This window comes from Periophthalmus magnuspinnatus, chromosome 1 (assembly GCF_009829125.3).
Source record: "Periophthalmus magnuspinnatus isolate fPerMag1 chromosome 1, fPerMag1.2.pri, whole genome shotgun sequence".
In the NCBI taxonomy this organism is placed as follows: domain Eukaryota; kingdom Metazoa; phylum Chordata; class Actinopteri; order Gobiiformes; family Gobiidae; genus Periophthalmus; species Periophthalmus magnuspinnatus.
This window is the reverse complement of record NC_047126.1, coordinates 15,644,163-15,661,203: the sequence shown is the minus strand read 5'-3', so window position 1 is coordinate 15,661,203 and position 17,041 is coordinate 15,644,163. Positions and strand designations below refer to the sequence as shown.

At 40.4% G+C, this 17,041-nt stretch overlaps 3 protein-coding genes across 3 annotated transcripts; 1 reads left to right on the top strand and 2 right to left on the bottom strand.

Moving 5' to 3' along the window:
- Nucleotides 1-1,877: 1,877 nt before the first annotated feature.
- Nucleotides 1,878-9,392, bottom strand: dgke (diacylglycerol kinase, epsilon). Its single transcript, XM_033966895.2, has 11 exons — nt 8,738-9,392; nt 8,342-8,495; nt 8,152-8,271; nt 7,933-8,076; nt 7,659-7,816; nt 7,534-7,582; nt 6,925-7,038; nt 6,760-6,831; nt 6,208-6,335; nt 5,398-5,509; nt 1,878-4,590 (listed from the first exon to the last, which is right to left on the bottom strand). The coding sequence occupies exons 1-11, from the start codon at nt 9,160-9,162 to the stop codon at nt 4,375-4,377; spliced, it is 1,692 nt and encodes a 563-aa protein (XP_033822786.1). The 5' UTR covers nt 9,163-9,392; the 3' UTR covers nt 1,878-4,374.
- Nucleotides 9,393-10,207: 815 nt separating this feature from the next.
- Nucleotides 10,208-11,999, top strand: c1h17orf67 (chromosome 1 C17orf67 homolog). Its single transcript, XM_033966942.2, has 3 exons — nt 10,208-10,337; nt 11,348-11,436; nt 11,830-11,999. Exons 1-3 carry the CDS (start codon nt 10,283-10,285, stop codon nt 11,944-11,946), a joined length of 261 nt encoding a protein of 86 aa, XP_033822833.1. The 5' UTR covers nt 10,208-10,282; the 3' UTR covers nt 11,947-11,999.
- Nucleotides 12,000-13,227: 1,228 nt separating this feature from the next.
- Nucleotides 13,228-15,946, bottom strand: cbx8b (chromobox homolog 8b). Its single transcript, XM_033966918.2, has 5 exons — nt 15,745-15,946; nt 15,598-15,641; nt 15,339-15,404; nt 15,147-15,213; nt 13,228-14,477 (listed from the first exon to the last, which is right to left on the bottom strand). Exons 1-5 carry the CDS (start codon nt 15,913-15,915, stop codon nt 13,689-13,691), a joined length of 1,137 nt encoding a protein of 378 aa, XP_033822809.1. The 5' UTR covers nt 15,916-15,946; the 3' UTR covers nt 13,228-13,688.
- Nucleotides 15,947-17,041: the final 1,095 nt, after the last annotated feature.

Below are 17,041 nucleotides of genomic sequence, written 5' to 3'. Positions count from 1 at the left end.
GTGTGTAGTTACTCTTATCTTAAGTATATTCTGCAAATCGTCCTATCGACCAAACCCATTTTAGGCTGCATCTTGTCTTAAATCATATTGTTATATTGCATTCATTAAAAAAAAAAAAATAAAAACTTGTTCATATCTTCATTTGTTCTGAATGTTTCAATATTTTTGCTTTTTGGTGAATATAAATGCCATGTATGTTTTGCTTTGGCATTGTTAGATATGTGGGTGGAGTCCATGCTACATGCAATGTTATTTTCAGATACAGAAACAACACCCAGTTACTCTGACAAAGCAAACAGTGGATTTATGATTGTTTGTATACATAAGACTTATGACGTCCAAACTGAACCAATATGGGTGTGGACATTTAGAGAAACATTTAATGGATGTTGTTTTTATACCATGGATCTATTCTACACCCTAAAAAATAATAAGACTTAATTTTCAACTGTTTCTATTTTCTTGTCTGGCATTTTTAGTTGACAGCTTTGAGTGGGATCTCTTCATTTGATCAGAGCCAACAGTGGGCTCCTCGTGTCTGCTCCTCGTGTCTGCTCCTCGTGTCTGCTCCTCGTGTCTGCTCCTCGTGTCTCTCTCGTGTCTGCTCCTCGTGTCTGCTGCCTGTGCCTCTCCCTGCACATCTGGCAGACAGTGGACTGCGCCTTTCAGTTTGATGTCAAAATGAACACACCTGTATTAAATGTATTGTGAATAGGGGTGTGCAAAAATATCGATATATTGTATTATTTGACTTGATACAGTATCGATATCATGGGCTGCTTTATCAACATATAAGAGTATTTTTTGTATATTTTACTGAATTATTTTGTGACAGTGCTACAATTTTGTTGCTTGTTTAAAGAAAAGAAACTTTTATGCAACACTTTTGACATATTCGCTGTTTTGATGATTAAAATGGATTGATATTATCTTTGCACACAGTGATTTAACTGCATGTGTCCATTTGTTAAAAGTACATGTTGAGCTCGTATAAGCTATGGATGAATAAGCAATGACCAATGTAACAGTCTGATGGATTCTTCCAGTGAGTATCATGCACTAAACAAAACACGTTTTTTTGTGAAAATGGGGTCCATCATTAAGACGCCGAAAGCCTTTATTTTTTACAGAACATATCCAATCGATTTTAAATATATTGCATCGGATCTAAAGTGCACTGTATCAAGATACATATCGTATCGTGGCCTATGTATCGAGGTATGTATCGTTGCTGCAATTTCTTGATGATACACAGCCCTAATTGTGAAGGTATGTAAACTGCTGTGAAGAGGTTCAATCTTATTGTGACGTGAGCGTATGATTTTAGAAAATTTAAAGATGGAATAGGTTTGTCACTTGAAGAAACGAGAATAACCACAAGTTGTGGACACTGGAGAAGGATGTGAGACAGTATTACAAATGTATAGTTATTTTTATCGCAATCTTTAAAACACTATAGACCTACAGGAATCCTAAAGCGCACAGGTTTGTTTTACATTGATGAAGCAAGAAATGTTCCATTTACATGGAGCATATTTATTTCATTTTTAGTAATTTAAGAGTTAGTTTCAGCTTCATTCATTATCGTCATTAGTCACAGCAGTTAAAATATCAGTTTAGTGGCCAGCAGCACTGTTCAAAAACATTGTAATGTAGCGGCTTAGAATTGCTCGTGTCAGTCCAAATGTCATGTTCAAACTGATTATACAAGATAAATATAAAGAAAACTTTTTAATCAAATTTCATACATTCTGTTAAAGGGACAGAGTCAAGATTCAAAACATCTGAATTTTTTGACCAGTATTTCATGAGTGAGGCCTAATAGGGTTAAGAGACAAAGGTATCCTGACACCTATAAAACAAGAAACATAACTCTGTTTATTTAGGAAAATATTTATGGGAATGTCAGATTCAAAGATTGTTTCATTACATTCAGCTCAGTCCACTTTGACACGTCAGTGCACTCTTCTTGTAAACACGCAATGATTGTAAGCAATTAACCTCTAAATTAATCACACTTTTAAATTATTTTGGCAAAAACTTACTTAGGGCTTACACAATACAGATCAATGAAAAATATACCAAATACATCATTTGAATAATACTTTTTCTTATTCACAACAACACAGTGAACTGAAGCAGCAGATTGATCAAAACCCATCATTTGGACACAGCATCACACATCTGTGAAATCTAAAATGTACAAAAATACTGTTCAACACCTGCTTGACACCTGTCACCTACAAAATGTAAATCAGACAGAAATGCAGTCTCTATAAGTTATTGTTAGTTATTGTTATGTCTGTAAATACAAACGTATGGAGGGATAACTATAGTCATCGATCAAAGATGTTTGTATTCATAGCTTATAGTCAATTGTGTGAAATGTGACAGACTCGTAGAGCACCCTGTATACTTACGTTGTGTCAAATATAATTAAAGAATTTCAGGGATTATGTCATCTTCATGAACAGGAGATTAGCTACTTTTATCAGGAAAACAATAGTCAGACATGTAAGGACCAGTGAAGTTGTAAGAATGTCCTTAAACATTGTATATCAAGGTATGCATGTATGTATATCTCCATATGGCATTTATCAACATCCAAAATACATAAACCAAAGTGCCCCCTGAAGGTCCCGTGTTGTAGTATAATAATGGATAATGACTAAACAAGCCTGATTTAAATAAGCATTCACACTTCTGTTCCATCAGCAAACTCAACAGAGAACAAACAATATGGTACATTTAAGAGGGAAACATATAGTCAGGGCTATGCAGGTAACCAGGCAACAAAAGAAAAATTAAATAATATAAGTAACTTCAGACTGAGTTCAGTGCAAGACAGAATCTACAAAGAATAAATGCATTCACAAACAGGTTAAGTGCAGTATGGGATTGCTGCTTGTAATTTTAAGATCTCAGTACTAAAGCATAAGGGCCATATTCAGCATTAAGTAAAACGTTTAAACTTCCCAGGTCAACTAACATTCAAAAGTCTATTCAGATATGGCTATAATCAACACACTTTCTCACACAGAAAGTCACATTGCAACCACTCTAGAAAGAAGATCAAACTAGAGCCGTTTTACCAGTGGACAAACAATGCTTATATACTACCATCTAGTAGTAGAGATTTGGAACTGCTTTTGAACACAGAGAACATGTAATATGGCAATAAAATAAAAATATAAGAGTATAACTAATAGCATAAGTGCCAAAAGGTGCAACACACAACTTGATATCAAGGCAAATGAAAAGGAAAACAAAAGTCAAATCTGCATAAACAGCAGTTTTTAGCAGTAGTTACACAACATAAGAAGTCAGTCGTATGACATAAAACATAAATATGCAATGGTCAGGTAAAGTACAGTGCTGAGGTTCAAGATTTCACTTAGAACGAGGTCATAAGTAGTTGTAACAGCATCTATATGAAACCTCACAAATGTTTTGCTTTGTTTGTGCTCAGTAAGGAATTAATAAAATCTTTCCTTGTGGCCATGGCTTTGTTGACTCAATATTCACAAGTAAAAATGTATCTTTTATAGATTATATAGAGACCTATATAAAGACTATGGCACAAGAGGTCACAGCAAACAAAACAAGACACAAATGAAGGTATATATGGTTCTTTCAATAGTGAAGTAAAACAACGCACTTTGATTTGTGTTTTGTTTGTTTTTTGGGGCCAAATTGAACATAAATAAAAACATATATAATTTCCATTGTTGATGCACGTTTAAGAATTTTTGGAACGTCAAGCAATTCGTTATGAACATTATAGTGGTAATTGCCACCGTAAACACAATTTGAAACCACTCAATCTTCCTTACGCGGTTATTGTGTAGTGATTGTGTAACCTTATGGCCACTGTGCACAAAGGCAACGCTGTTTGAAACTTTATAAAGACCAAGAAAGAAACACTGAGGTCCACTGTCTCTCTATTGTTGTAAAGAGAAACATGTTCTTAATAACTTACCTGGGTGAATAAAAGTTAAATAAAGGTGCACTGTGCAATTTTTCTAGAGGTTCTGCCATCTGCTCATCTCCATGTTGTTGTTACTGAGCCTGGCATGTTCCACAGTTTGATATTAAACGTATCTATCTCCATGGTGACAAGCAGAGAGATGACCCAGCTCACAGAAAGAATACATGTTTTTCAATGTTTTAGAGCTGTAAAACACATGTAATTGAATAAATGCAAGACAGATTATTAACGGAACATTAGAGGCAAAGTAACAACATCTCCATGCAAAAAAAGGAGGTCCTATACCATTCACCAGAAAAGTTACATAGTGCACCTTTAAATTCAATCAAAAAGCAGTAGTTGAAAAGAGAGGATGGACGAACACAGATTGCAGGTAGTTTTTGGGGTCATGCTCGGGCGGAGGCGGACCCTGGTGGCCTGGGGGAGTCGTGCGGCGTGTTGCTCTCCGTCTCTGAGTCACTGCTGTCGTCGTCGTCCGTCTGCTCCGAGCTGTGGTACAACATCAGAGCCTGCGTCTTATGGGTGATGGTGATGGTGCAAGGACCCTGGGCCCACGGCTCGCCATCCACCTGCATGGGCATCTTGGAGCTCTTCAGGACGAGCTGCAGAGAGAGGCATTTTATTCACCGTGTTACAGCAACTCAAATATTTAAACTCGTGGAGACTGAACGCACTTATACATAATTCAGTTCCCCAATTTAAATACAAGGGTCAAAATTCAAGGTTAGGATAAGGTACAATTTATTGACCTGCATTTGACCCATCCTGGATCAACCTGTCAGGGGCAGATCTACAGCAAGACTTAATCAGGAGGACAACCTTAGCTGGAGGATTTTACTTATGTTGTGTGTTTTGGGTTGATTTTAGTAGTATCATGACAAATAACTGGATTTTTGTTTTATGGGTAAAATACATAATATAATATCATGACAACATTAGTTAATTCTAATTTTAAATGAGTTGTCTGATTTTGATACTAGTCTTAATTAGTGTCTGGGTTTTGACAAATCAACCTACCTCTTATTACCTCTTATTTATTTGATCATCTTTAAATGACAACTCACAAAAACGTGACTTGAACTTGAACATGGCTGCACTTAAAATAAACAAAAAAAGAGCTAACTTGACACGCTGTTATCTTTCCTGAAGCTGAATGAGCTGCTATCATTTCCTGCAGATTCAGTGTTATAAATGATGATTCAAATGTGTCATGAGAGTAAACAGCAGCTGCAGCTCTGCTCCTGTGTCCCTGTGTCTGGTCTGATTTGATTAAGAAAATGTACCGGTAATTGGTTTTGAAAACTAATTTGCTCCTTTCATGATCTTTGTTCAAATGTAATCTACAACATCACACAGGAAGTTAGTGTCTTAGCGTGTTAGCGTAAGTATTAGTTGCATCTGTGTCTTACCCGGACAGTGTGGGCTTGTCCCAGTCTCACAGGGTTGGCCAGTTTCACTTGGATCTGAGCGCAGTGGAAAGACCCATACACCCCCACCACCTCCAGCAGACCATCGTCCAGTCTGCAGGAAAAGACGTCATGGTAACGCAAGGAAATGATTGTGTTAAGTTAGTTTAGTTTTAGTCCTTTTGGGTATTAAACTACATTATAGGTAGATCATTATTTTACATCTTGGTCATTGTAAACTGTAGTATTGATCTAAAAAGGCTTAACAAAAACAGGTCCATTGACTTTGTTTAAAATTGCAGAACTGATAAACCCCTGCCTCTTTACACTGGAATTTCACTGTAGTAAACACTTTTTTATAGCTGTGTGATATTTTGAACCCTACACGTAACCATGAGTCTGAATATTTCTATAACTGTGAGTACAGAACAGTAGGCGGAGATAGGGGGTAGGTGAAAATAGGATTATTCTGAGCACTCCAGCCTCTGAAGTACAACAATGCAAGATTACAAACAAATTTGAGTACGTTTATGATAAGAGAACATCATAACAATGTACAAAGCTCAAAAATGTTTACATAATTTAAAAGAGATGCATTAGGAAAGGCCAACGCACCAGTGATTACGAACGCAAATAACATTAAAAAGGCAACAGCTATTTAGATAGTATAATGTCCACTGCAAACAATAACATACTCAGATTGCCTGGGGTCTTGCGATGTAGCTAAACATCAACTGCTCTGTACAATCAAGTCTAGATGGGGTACTAGTGAGTATGGTTAATATCTGTGTCACTTGTTCTCGAGTACGTTACCTGGTAGGTGGATAAGGCTCGTCTCCCATCCCTTCCCACAGTCTGCAACCTCCGCCCCAGTACCCGATGTTACACACAATAATCCCCTCTAGACTGGGCAGAGCAATTCTTTCTCCATCCAACTCGAGCTATGGTCAACACAAGAGAAACAAGGAGATAATAATGAATACATAAAAGTTTGTAAGCTGCATGCTGAAGCGGCCACTGTAACTACTTATTATTGATTCATACTTTCGCTATTTAAAGAGGGACCATGTAAATTTAACTCTCGTGTCTTGATTGGGATTTTACTGCTTTGCCTTTAATGAACCATAGTATGCCACCAGGGCAAGTTACAGATCATATCTGAGAAGAGCTTAATCAAAGTAAGAATGCAAGTTTTTCTAGGCATAAGTTAGTAAAATATGCTAAATTGTATAAATGCAAGGCAAACACAAGAGACATGCAAAAGGCTGCCCCCACCCCCCACCAGAAAGTTACATAGTACATCTTTAAATACAAGCAGGCTGAATTATCTTTTCTTCTTCTTTTTTTTTTTTAATCTAGCTTTACCTCAATCCTCTTATCCAGATCTTTGCATTCCTGGACTAAGCAATCTTTGGTGCCATACAGGAAATACACAGCCTGGAGAAAGAGACGGCATATTAAAACAATAAAAGCATAGACCATATTTGCACCGAAAAATTATTTAAAATCGAACGGTTGAATTCTACTGACCTTATTGATGATGCGACTGGAGAAAAATGAAGGAGTTTTCTCTCGATGAGTGTGGAAATTAAGGGCCATGAGCGCATCCGGTCCAACAGAGAAATAATTATTCATGGACAGAACCTGTGATGAGTTATTGCAGATTTAAATTAATCCTGTTTATGATCATGAATGACATATTGACTACTATCTACTATCAGTAGAGCAGCTTAACACCAGACCCGTTAAACAACACACACATTTAAAACGGAACATATTACGCTATTTTCTGATCTATGTTATAATGTTGTTTCTTCATCACAAACAGACCTGGAGTTTTGTTTTTGATTCATTCACTCATGTTTAACACACAAACCCTGCATATTTAGGCTGGAACTGCCAGGGCTGAAAGCACTGAACCAAACAGTAAAAGATATGTGTTAACAGAGCATTTTCAGCTTTGAAGATATAGACAGACAAATAAACCATGTGTGAATGAAACAAAACACAGCTCCAGGTATGTTTTTGAGGAGGTAACAGCATTATAACATGGATAAAAGCTCACAAGAATCTGTTTTGTATAATATTGGATCTTTATGCCTATCTTATGCCCAGTGCAGTGTATATTCTGACACTTACCTTTGGTTTGCGAAAATATGCACCTTTTGATGCTACCTGCACTTTCCATCTGTAAATGTAACGTCTAATTAAAATCAAAGCACAATATTATTTGATATGTCATTTTTCATGTTTTGAAATCTCACCTGTCCATTTTGACCACTTCAGCGTCCACTACATTCCGCAGCACCTGCTCCACAGGGATCTCTCCAGCGTAGCCCGCGCCCCAGCCCAAAGTGTTGGACAGGTCATTACCAGTCCCCAGGGGCAGGATGGTCACTCGGGGGATAAATTGGTCCTGGCCCTGGCCGGAGCAGCAGGTTTATAATTAAAGTGGCAATAACACAGTAACAGATGGTGGAGCAGAGGGGAAAGATACAAAAATATACCTCTTGTCTGTCTTTGCCAAAAACAACGTACCTTCAGTTTCATTGTGTCTATGGCGTCCAAAACCCAGCCCACAGTGCCGTCTCCTCCACACACCAGAACATGTACACTGCCCGGGGGGAGCAGAGTGCAGAGCTGCAGTGCTTTGGAGGGGTTCAGCTGAGACAAGTCAAAAACCTGCAGGAAGCAACCACACATCCAGTGAAAATAGTGTTATGAAGATTGTGCTTTTAACCCTGGCCACACACTGACCTGCACTGGATTGAGGAGGCTCCGAAACTCCCCGAGCAGCACCTCACCCATATTGTTACCACTACGTGTGTTTGCCAAAACCAACACAGGAGTCCAGCTGCTCCCACAGGACTCTGCCAGCTACAAAACACAACTCAGTTAGCTATGTAACAAAAATCAAGTAACTTGGGTGACCCGGAGTTCAGCGCACCTTGCTGTACTCATCCGGATGCCTGCGCCTGAGTTTGTTGACATGATAGAGGTAGTGAGGAGGGATGATGAGGCTGCGAAACTCCCCAAAGTCACACTGGTCTGGTACATCACCAAAACAGTCGCCATGAACTGTCCTCTGGCACCACACACACCTGCAAACAGAGACAATCATGTAAAGAAGAGTCTTTAAAAGCGTGACATTCAGTTATTTTGATCCTCACACCAGGCAAAAGAGGCAAGGACAGGACATGATCATGAGAGCAGCCATTAGGGCATATTAAAGCAGGGTTAATCCTGGTGAGCTGTTATGTTAATATCACAGGACACGTGACTTTCTCTCGCCCTTTTGGCTGCGACAGCTGAGTCCTGACACCTATCACCCGTCACTCTTTACCTGAAGTCGCACAGTTTGGGCTGGGAGCCACACTGTTGTTTACACACGACGCAGTAACTGGCGAGAGGCACGTTGCCCCGGACCCAGCGGTGCTCCATGCCCCCGTCGGCTTGTGCGGGGGCCATGATGTCCTTACAGGGCAGGCTGCGGTCCGCGGGGCGCAGGCACTCGTCGTCCGCGCACACCCCACAGCAGTCGCAAAAGGCGCCCTGGAGGATGTGCTGGGAGCACACGCAGCAGTAGGTGGGCTTGTTGAACAGATCCGTGTAGTGCCAGCCGTGTTTGCTTTTACGGAAGAATTCCTTCATGTGCGTCTTCCGCTTTGAGCGCTGTACGCTGCACCATAACGTGATAAAGACAGGCACCACCACGGCCAGAGATGTCCACAACAACAGAGACCACTCGTCCCCCGCCTCCGCGACCATCGCTGCGGGCTGTGGCCGCCGAGAGAGAGGCGCAAAGAGCGGAAACCGGCGCACAGGAGCTACGTGAACACTACAGACCAAAAACACAAAGCAGACGTCCTCCACACGGTGCCCATGATCATGGGCAAAGATTCAACACCGGAACATGACAGAATAATTAATTAAATTAATTTCAGAGATTTCGTGCACAGCTGTAGGACGCACAGCTCCAGCGCTAACTTAGCTTCAACAAAGATCATTAGAGCAAGATGCAGTTAGTCCGCAGTCTGTGCGTCAGTGCGCACAGCGGCACCACGCGGCCGTCCGCTGCACAGACCCGAGAGGAAGCATTTAGTGTTTCTCATGTAGACAAAATGGCCATGACAATCATCACTCAGCGGGTTACAGCGTCTGAAAACGCATTACAAAATAACTACGCTGAAAATGTGCCATCAATCTACGTCGCAGGATTGAAATACTATTTCTTTCTAATAGATTTAACAAAACAGGAAGTGCAGAGAAACAGAATTTTTGGAAAAGTTTGTGATCTTTGCAGTCGAGACGCACGCATGCGCAGTGAACAGAGCTGCTGTCAACCCCTGTCCTATAATCGCATTGGATTATGTTTATCTAAAGTGTGGAGACACGAATGGTGCCCACTTTGTTATTTTGGGAATACACGACTTTTAGACAGACGTTTGTCTAATAAACAGTTAATGACTTTGATTTGACTGTTCATGTCTTCTTACCGCCTAAGGAACTGACCTAATGTTACTTTAATTCTATAATTGAGTGATATGCTACTGACTGTGTTTTCCTTGGCATGTTTCTTCTAATACGTATGTACTGCCATCTAGTGGACACCTGCAGCCATAGCTCAATGGCTGCAGTTAAAACACCGTTGTTGATAAACTACTATTAAAGTGTATTATTACACATAAAGGTAAGTTCAAGTAAAATTGAATATAGTCTACTTCTGATTCTGGTAACTCACTGTAGCAGTTCTGCCCTCTGCTGACAGTTGAGTATATAGGTCTTAGAGCAGCAGGGGAGGAGACCCTGGACCTCCTCTCGGTTCAGTCAGGACCCCCAGACCAGTCTGTACTGAAGCAGAGAAGCAGTAACCAACCAGGTGGACAAGATGAAGAAGCTTGCTGTGTTTTTGCTTTGCATGGTCCTGCTGACCATCTATACAGGTACGGCTTTATCTAATATCAATCTATATAGGCTTCATCATTGACAATTCTTTTATATTTAGACTATATGTAGCTTTTGCATCACAAATTGTACAGCAGCCTCATAAATCCCAATTTCCACACATCAAAGATAAAGTGAGTTTGTTGAGTTCAAATGTGATGTAAAAAATATTCTGCACATGTAACATTCCTCCTTTGTAATGTGGTTGTATACTATATTTTACCACAGGCTCATTATTATTGAGCACTATGCACAATGAGCTCAGTGCATTCAAAGCTGTGTTACTGAGGTTCATATTTTATAAATCTAATAATCCTTACACTTTGCCACGTTGCTGGACCAAGTCTGCAACATTCTTTGTATTAACAGAGGTTGGTATTTCGACAGCAGCCTCCTCCAGTGTTGAGGAGGGGTGCAGGTCTGTTTGCCATCTGGGGTCACGTGATGCATGGACCCCCAAGAGACAGACCATGAATGGACACTTTGTTAGTTTCCTCCAAAAACTGGACTTGTCAAAGCTGAGGGAGAGTTTGCGTGTTTGTGGGGGTCAGAAAGGAGGAGGGCATGTCCCAGTAGAGTATGTTAGGTTGAAAAGCAGACTAAAACATGTGCTGGGTAAACAAATAAGGGCAGTCGCAGAAAGTGGTGAGAGAGTTATTCATGGAGTTAAACACAAGTCTCAATATAAGCAGTGTTTTTGCATTAGCCAATACCCAGCTGTTACTTAGTCTGCAAAAACATCACAACTATGACAGAGATTAGATAAGAGGAAGTGCACAGAGGAAGTCAGCAACAAGAGTGAGAGTTACCATAGAGAGGCTAGTCAGGTTATTTGCATATTTTAAGTAGTTTGTGTTTTGTTTGAGTTTGTGCATAGCTCTTTGGTTGATATTTTTAAGCATTCTCAATAAAGGTGGAACGAACGAACAGTGTTACAAACATATGAACCTTTATTACTTTCAAAATGTGTGTTCTTGTCTCTTAATCGTTTGTTAATCTGTATTTTCAGAGGCCAACCCTATCATCAAGGAGAGCTTTGCTAAGCAGCTCCTTCGCAGTAAGAGGCAGAAACCTGGTCACCCCGATGAGCCAATGAGGGTAAAGACAACAAACATACTGTATATATGTTGTCAAGGAATTTTATGGAAATATTTATACACATGTTATAGACCTACTGCAGAAATGTGTGAGCTCTTGACATTTATTAACAAACTGTGATACCATTATTGTCATTGTATAGATTGCAACAAAAAATACAATTTCTCCAGTAAATATACGAAACAATTCAACTGCCAAAGAATGAAATCAGATTATAAATGCCATACGTGTGTTACATCATCCAAAAGGGATTCAGTAGACAAAATGATCCATGTATTGAACACAAAACATCTGTATCTGTAAACTGCCCATTAACTCTCAAAAACAAATTCATGAGATATGTCTGAGGATAAATGCAGTTAAGTATTAAAATCCTGTTGTTGTTTTTTTCAGGAGCACCTGCTGTACATGCAGGTCCTGGATCAGAGAGCCCAGGAAACCACCAGGGAGAACTGGCTCAACCCCCACTGCTACCCCCGGTGCAACAGCAACTACGGATATCCAGTCTGAGGAGGGCTTGTCAGAGGAAGGTCCTGTCTGAGGAAGGTCTCTTTGGGAAATGGGTCATAGAACTAAATTTATATTCTCTCTGAATGTGTTATGATCAGGGAGTTTAAGGTTTTATATGGTTTTGTATGGTCTTTTAATCTGTGTTTATCTCTTACAGAAAAAAGAGGTGACTGGAGCTGATGCCAAAGAAACAAAGACATATATGTATTTAATGTTGAATGATATTTACAGTAGATGGACATGTAACCCCACTGTAAACACTGTAGTTAGATAATAATGTTTCTTATAGACATATCTTAATAAAAACAACATAGAAGTGATGATTTTGCACTTGAAAATTGGGCCTTCTGTTCGGGAATCTATAAACTATTGAAAGTTATTAATAATTCTATAGTCGTGTGGTGTGGCGCGCGCTATTTGAACAACTGGTTCAAATAATAAACAAACAGACTAATTAAAAATAGGCCAGGCCAGATAAAACGTGAAATTGCTTAGCAAGTCCAGGTTTATCCTGAAATCCTAAACTGAAACTAGCTCCGTCTTAAGCCTCGAGTCGTTCCACGAAAGAATTAAACCTGGGTCTAACCAAAACTGATTCAGGCCTCAAGTTTAAGCTGTGCTTTGTGCGCGCTCCCAGTGACTCTGTGAAGGCCAAATGGAGCAACAACATCAGTGAAAATGGGCTCAAAGTGTAATGTTTTTTATGATCTGACTAAAGGAGAGCCAGAGCGCGCGCGGACAATAGTTTGATTTGGGGCATAAGTCATTTTTAAACTGTATTCAGACAGAGACAAGTGGATTGAGCTGGAGGAGCGTATGTGCTCAAACTTTTAAGTGTTTCTTCTGATAGCCTTGGAGACAAAGCTAAAATAATCTTGCTAGTTAATCTGTTCCCGACCAGGTTTGTCCTCGGGTGTTTGTTACTACGGCAAATCAACGCCAAGGATTTGACAAGCCTGGAGTGCACAAATAAACCAGGCTTTGGCTTCATGGAATATCCTCTATGTTTAATTCAAGCAGCGGGCTCAAGGAAAGCGTTTTATTTATCTGGACTAAATCTAAATGTCGCTGACCTTCTCTAAAGGCCCACGATCTGAATCAGGCCTCGACTTAATTCGAGTCTATAACATTAAAGCTCGGGAGCGGAATCGAGTCTTTCTTATTAAATGATTCAAATGATTAAAGCGGCCTGTGTGCGTCTTAGTGCCTGCTCCAGTGCGCACAAGACGGAGAAATGAGACCAAAAACAGACGGAAGTTATATTTTATTTATTATTTTTTTAAAAGCATGTTTTTGACGCATTAAAGGCATTTCTTACACATTATTGGGATTTTTAAGAAATTGCAAAATATTTCTGAAACAAGCTATTGGAAAATATGCGTTTATTTAGAAACTTACACAGCAGTTGCTGTAATCAGCTGAGTCAAAGCACATAAAATGTCATTATTTTCTTTATCAAAGTGCTTATGTATTTAAATACAACCCTTAAAGGGAACAATGTTCAGTCATATACGTTCAAATTAGAATTATTCAGCCTCAAAGGCTGGAGAAAAAAAACGTGACAAAAATACATATTTCATTTGCAAAATAGATTTACAAAGTTTTAACAGAAATAGCAAACTGCTGTAGACAACATGTTGAAATAAATTTCATTTGTTAAATACATTAAATACTAGTTCTATACAGTATTTTACATGTGCACATATGTATTTGATACATACAAAGCAAGAGAGTGCCGACGATCATCTCTTGTCTCTGAAGAAGCCTTTGGAGGTTCTGCTCTCTTTGATTGTGACTGTCAGGAAGTTTGTGGTCACGTCTGTCACCAGGACATTCTCCATGGTAACCAGAGAGGGTCTCCATGACACAGCAGAGTCCTCATGGACACACATCGGGGACGAGCGGTCCAACAAGTATGGCTTCTCTGACTGAGGTCTCTCACAGTCAGGCCCTGGACTCAGGCCCAGTCTGGACTGTTGCTTAAAGGGGCTCAGGTGGTCTTTGGCCTTGAGCGAGCCTGTGTGTGAGTCCATGTGTGTGCGGTGAGAAAGCACACTGCGGGAGGAGTACACATGATGGAAGCCACCTCCAGACCTGGCTCTGTTTGAATGATGGTGATGTGTATGATTCTCTAAGTGCTGTTGTCCGGATTTGACAACTCTCATCTCCCCTGAACCCTGAAGTTTGGGCATTTTGTAAGTCTCCTGCTGCATGTCTTCCTCTGCTCTCCTCTTGAGGGACTCGGACATAATAGAATCAGCATCTTGATAGAGTGACTTAGGCTTTGGGCCTTTCTTTTTTGGCGCTCTTAAATCAGAGCTGGCTTGTGGAGTCAAGTGCTGCAGGGCCAGCTCCTGAACGAGGAAGCTCTCTCCTCGGTTGACGGCGCTGGGAGGAAAAATGGTCGGAACCACCGCCCTGAGGCCTTCTCTGGCCCTGGGAGTGACCACCGGCTCTGCACAAGGATAAGACACTCCTCTGACAGCTTCACTTCTAAACTCATAAGATCTAGCTTTATCTTTAGTCTGGGCCTGTGGGGAAATGCACATTGATAAAAATTACATGGTTTACATTTTCACAGAATTTTAAACTAAAACAAGCACAATTTTATATATAAAATTGTTTACCCTGAACTGAGCGTTAAACTGAGCGTTATTGGTGTCAAACGGCCAATAATTCAGAACCAACTAACAAAAAACATTAACAAATTATTTAATTTTGTGGTACCCAATTTTAACTAGGCTATAACCATGGATTGATGAGAGACCTTGAAAGGAAATAGGAAAACAGTGCGGTAACTGTCAGATTTTAAACAAATGCCCGGACGGCTACGGTATTTAGAGCAAGATAAACGCTGGTCCATTTGGCAACTTTTAACTTTACTGTCATTAAAATAGAAAATAAATAAATAGAGAAAGAAAAATTGTCTTGTTAACTATACAACTACAGGTTTCATTCAGCGGCACAATGAAAGACTCGCGGTGATCACGGAGTTTAGATGCATTTAACTGAAGGTAATTACAGATGACAATTAACACCCCATTAGCGAATACACACAGCTAATAGACTACACTTAAAACGTGCAAAGTCAACCGCATTAACATATTTAATGGGAATTCGACGGAAGGAGGAAAGGGACATAGGCCTACAGATTTAAAACAAACGCGCAACAACCCGAATGAAAGAAAAAGCAAAATAACCTTGAGGAGAAAAGTCTTGGGTTTAGGTCCCCTCTTCTTAGGCCCGTACAGCTCCCTCTCACGCTCCCTGTGAACATAACACAGACAGCAGCAGGTTTGAGTGTCACGGAGCAAAGTGCACCACAGGGACACCGTACGTTAATTAGACACACTGACGGCCCTCGCGCGCAAAGGCCAAAGGAGACAGCTCACCTTTGCTCGAACGCGGCCAACAGTCGAGAGTCCAAGATATTCTCCTCAGGTTCCCACGTACTGTATCTGCCAAATAACACATTTGGTTAATCCGAGGAAGCGGGCGCAGCGCTGCTTGTGTGTGGATGATAGCGGTGTTAGCCTGGAAGCTAAACTCTTCAGCGCGCGACACATTTCAATCGTTAGCTTTGGAGACAACCGCCACAGCACCGTAAACAAACCTTCCTGCACGCGCTAGACACAGTGCAGCGGGACTTACTTGGGAGACCAGCCCTTCCATTTCACGAGGTATTCAATCCGACCCTGCGTGCCATCAGAAACAAAACCACTTGGTTAGCAGCTTGCAAGACAACTGCACTCTTTATGCGTCATAACAGTGGAAGAAAAGAGACAAGATTACACCTACCTTTCTGATCCTGCGTTTAATTATAGACTCCGCTGCGAACACCCTCTCCCCGACGGCAGACAGCTCCATGTTTATCCCAGTGCTGCCCACGTATCTACCGCTAGCTGGCTGCGCGCTAACCCGATATTTTTCTCCTCTACTCCGAGCCACTCTGAATTCCCGACAGACCATAATACTCGAGAACGGCAGGGACGTACGCGCAGTTTTTTACGTCGTTGCCGGGGAAACACAGTTGGTGGAACCTCGAGCTGAGCCCTCATTGGCTGAGGCGTTGCTACGAGGTGGGAGGAGAGTTCATTGAGGGGGAAATGATCGGAGGCGGCTTGTCCCTTTGAGATCAATGAATCATTTTTGTGCTTTGTATGGCACAATTAAAACACAGCTAGTATAAAATGGTACCTAAAGAAATACGCGCGCAAAAATGGCACACTGGAGATACAAGTTGGTTTTGTGAAAGAGAAGAAACAAAGAGGAACAAACGTCTCGTGCGCTCTCTGGCTGTGGCTCATTTCACTTAAAAAGAAGTTCGCTTCTAAAGTTACTTCGAAATTAGTTATAAACATACGTCCTCCTGCACAAGATATCCTGTCGTTGATTGCAGCCACATTATAGACCAACAATAGTCTGTTCCAGATTACTAAGAATGCTGGTATTTAAGATGAGGAAGTGCGCTTTTTTTAACTGCATGGCCCGTCTCGTGCGGTTCAAAGTGGCAAATCAGGCTCGACCCAAACCCGCCTGTACATTCTACTCCTCAGCACGTGTGCCATTTAAACACTAGTATTTAGGAACAAAAAGTACAAAGAAAATCTTGACTCTCGCCTGTTAGCTCATGGTTTCCATTGGTAATGAAGCATTTTTTTTCCCCCAAAACAGCAATATTTCTTAAATAAAAAAGACAGATTTTGCTAATCCATTGTGCAATAAAAATGCAAAAATATGTGATTCATGTCGCATTACCATGCGAAAAAAATGGCCCGTCTTTAACGTGCGCCTGAGTCCCCCCAAAATCCCACAAGTTGCATGAAATCAACAAAAGACACAACATCGTGCGCTCCGTCGAATTTAGCCCCAAACGAAGGAGGCCTTGATGACAAGTGTGAAATTAATTATATTTGCTCTTGTTTCCAGTGTATTAAAAACAACTAGGTTCAATGTTAAAAATGTCTTTTATTTTGTGGTTATTCTTGTGCATCTAAAGGCATTTTATTTATTTTGTATTTTAAACTAAAAATGAAATGGAAAGGCAATTTCTGGAAATTATCCAAAAATAAGTGAACCTGGTTTATTGATACGA

Bases quoted from the DNA above. Each gene is read 5' to 3' on its own strand.
- c1h17orf67 (XM_033966942.2), top strand. From the start codon at position 10,283: ATGAAGAAGCTTGCTGTGTTTTTGCTTTGCATGGTCCTGCTGACCATC. The intron at 10,338-11,347 runs GTACGGCTTTAT...CTGTATTTTCAG, and splicing joins CCTGCTGACCATCTATACAG to AGGCCAACCCTATCATCAAG. The intron at 11,437-11,829 runs GTAAAGACAACA...TGTTTTTTTCAG, and splicing joins ACCCCGATGAGCCAATGAGG to GAGCACCTGCTGTACATGCA.
- dgke (XM_033966895.2), bottom strand. From the start codon at position 9,162: ATGGTCGCGGAGGCGGGGGACGAGTGGTCTCTGTTGTTGTGGACATCT. The intron at 8,077-8,151 runs GTCAGTGTGTGG...TGCTTCCTGCAG, and splicing joins GCCTCCTCAATCCAGTGCAG to GTTTTTGACTTGTCTCAGCT. The intron at 7,039-7,533 runs GTAAGTGTCAGA...AACTCATCACAG, and splicing joins CATATTTTCGCAAACCAAAG to GTTCTGTCCATGAATAATTA.
- cbx8b (XM_033966918.2), bottom strand. From the start codon at position 15,915: ATGGTCTGTCGGGAATTCAGAGTGGCTCGGAGTAGAGGAGAAAAATAT. The intron at 15,642-15,744 runs GTAGGTGTAATC...GATGGCACGCAG, and splicing joins TTAAACGCAGGATCAGAAAG to GGTCGGATTGAATACCTCGT. The intron at 15,214-15,338 runs GTGAGCTGTCTC...TTATGTTCACAG, and splicing joins TTGGCCGCGTTCGAGCAAAG to GGAGCGTGAGAGGGAGCTGT.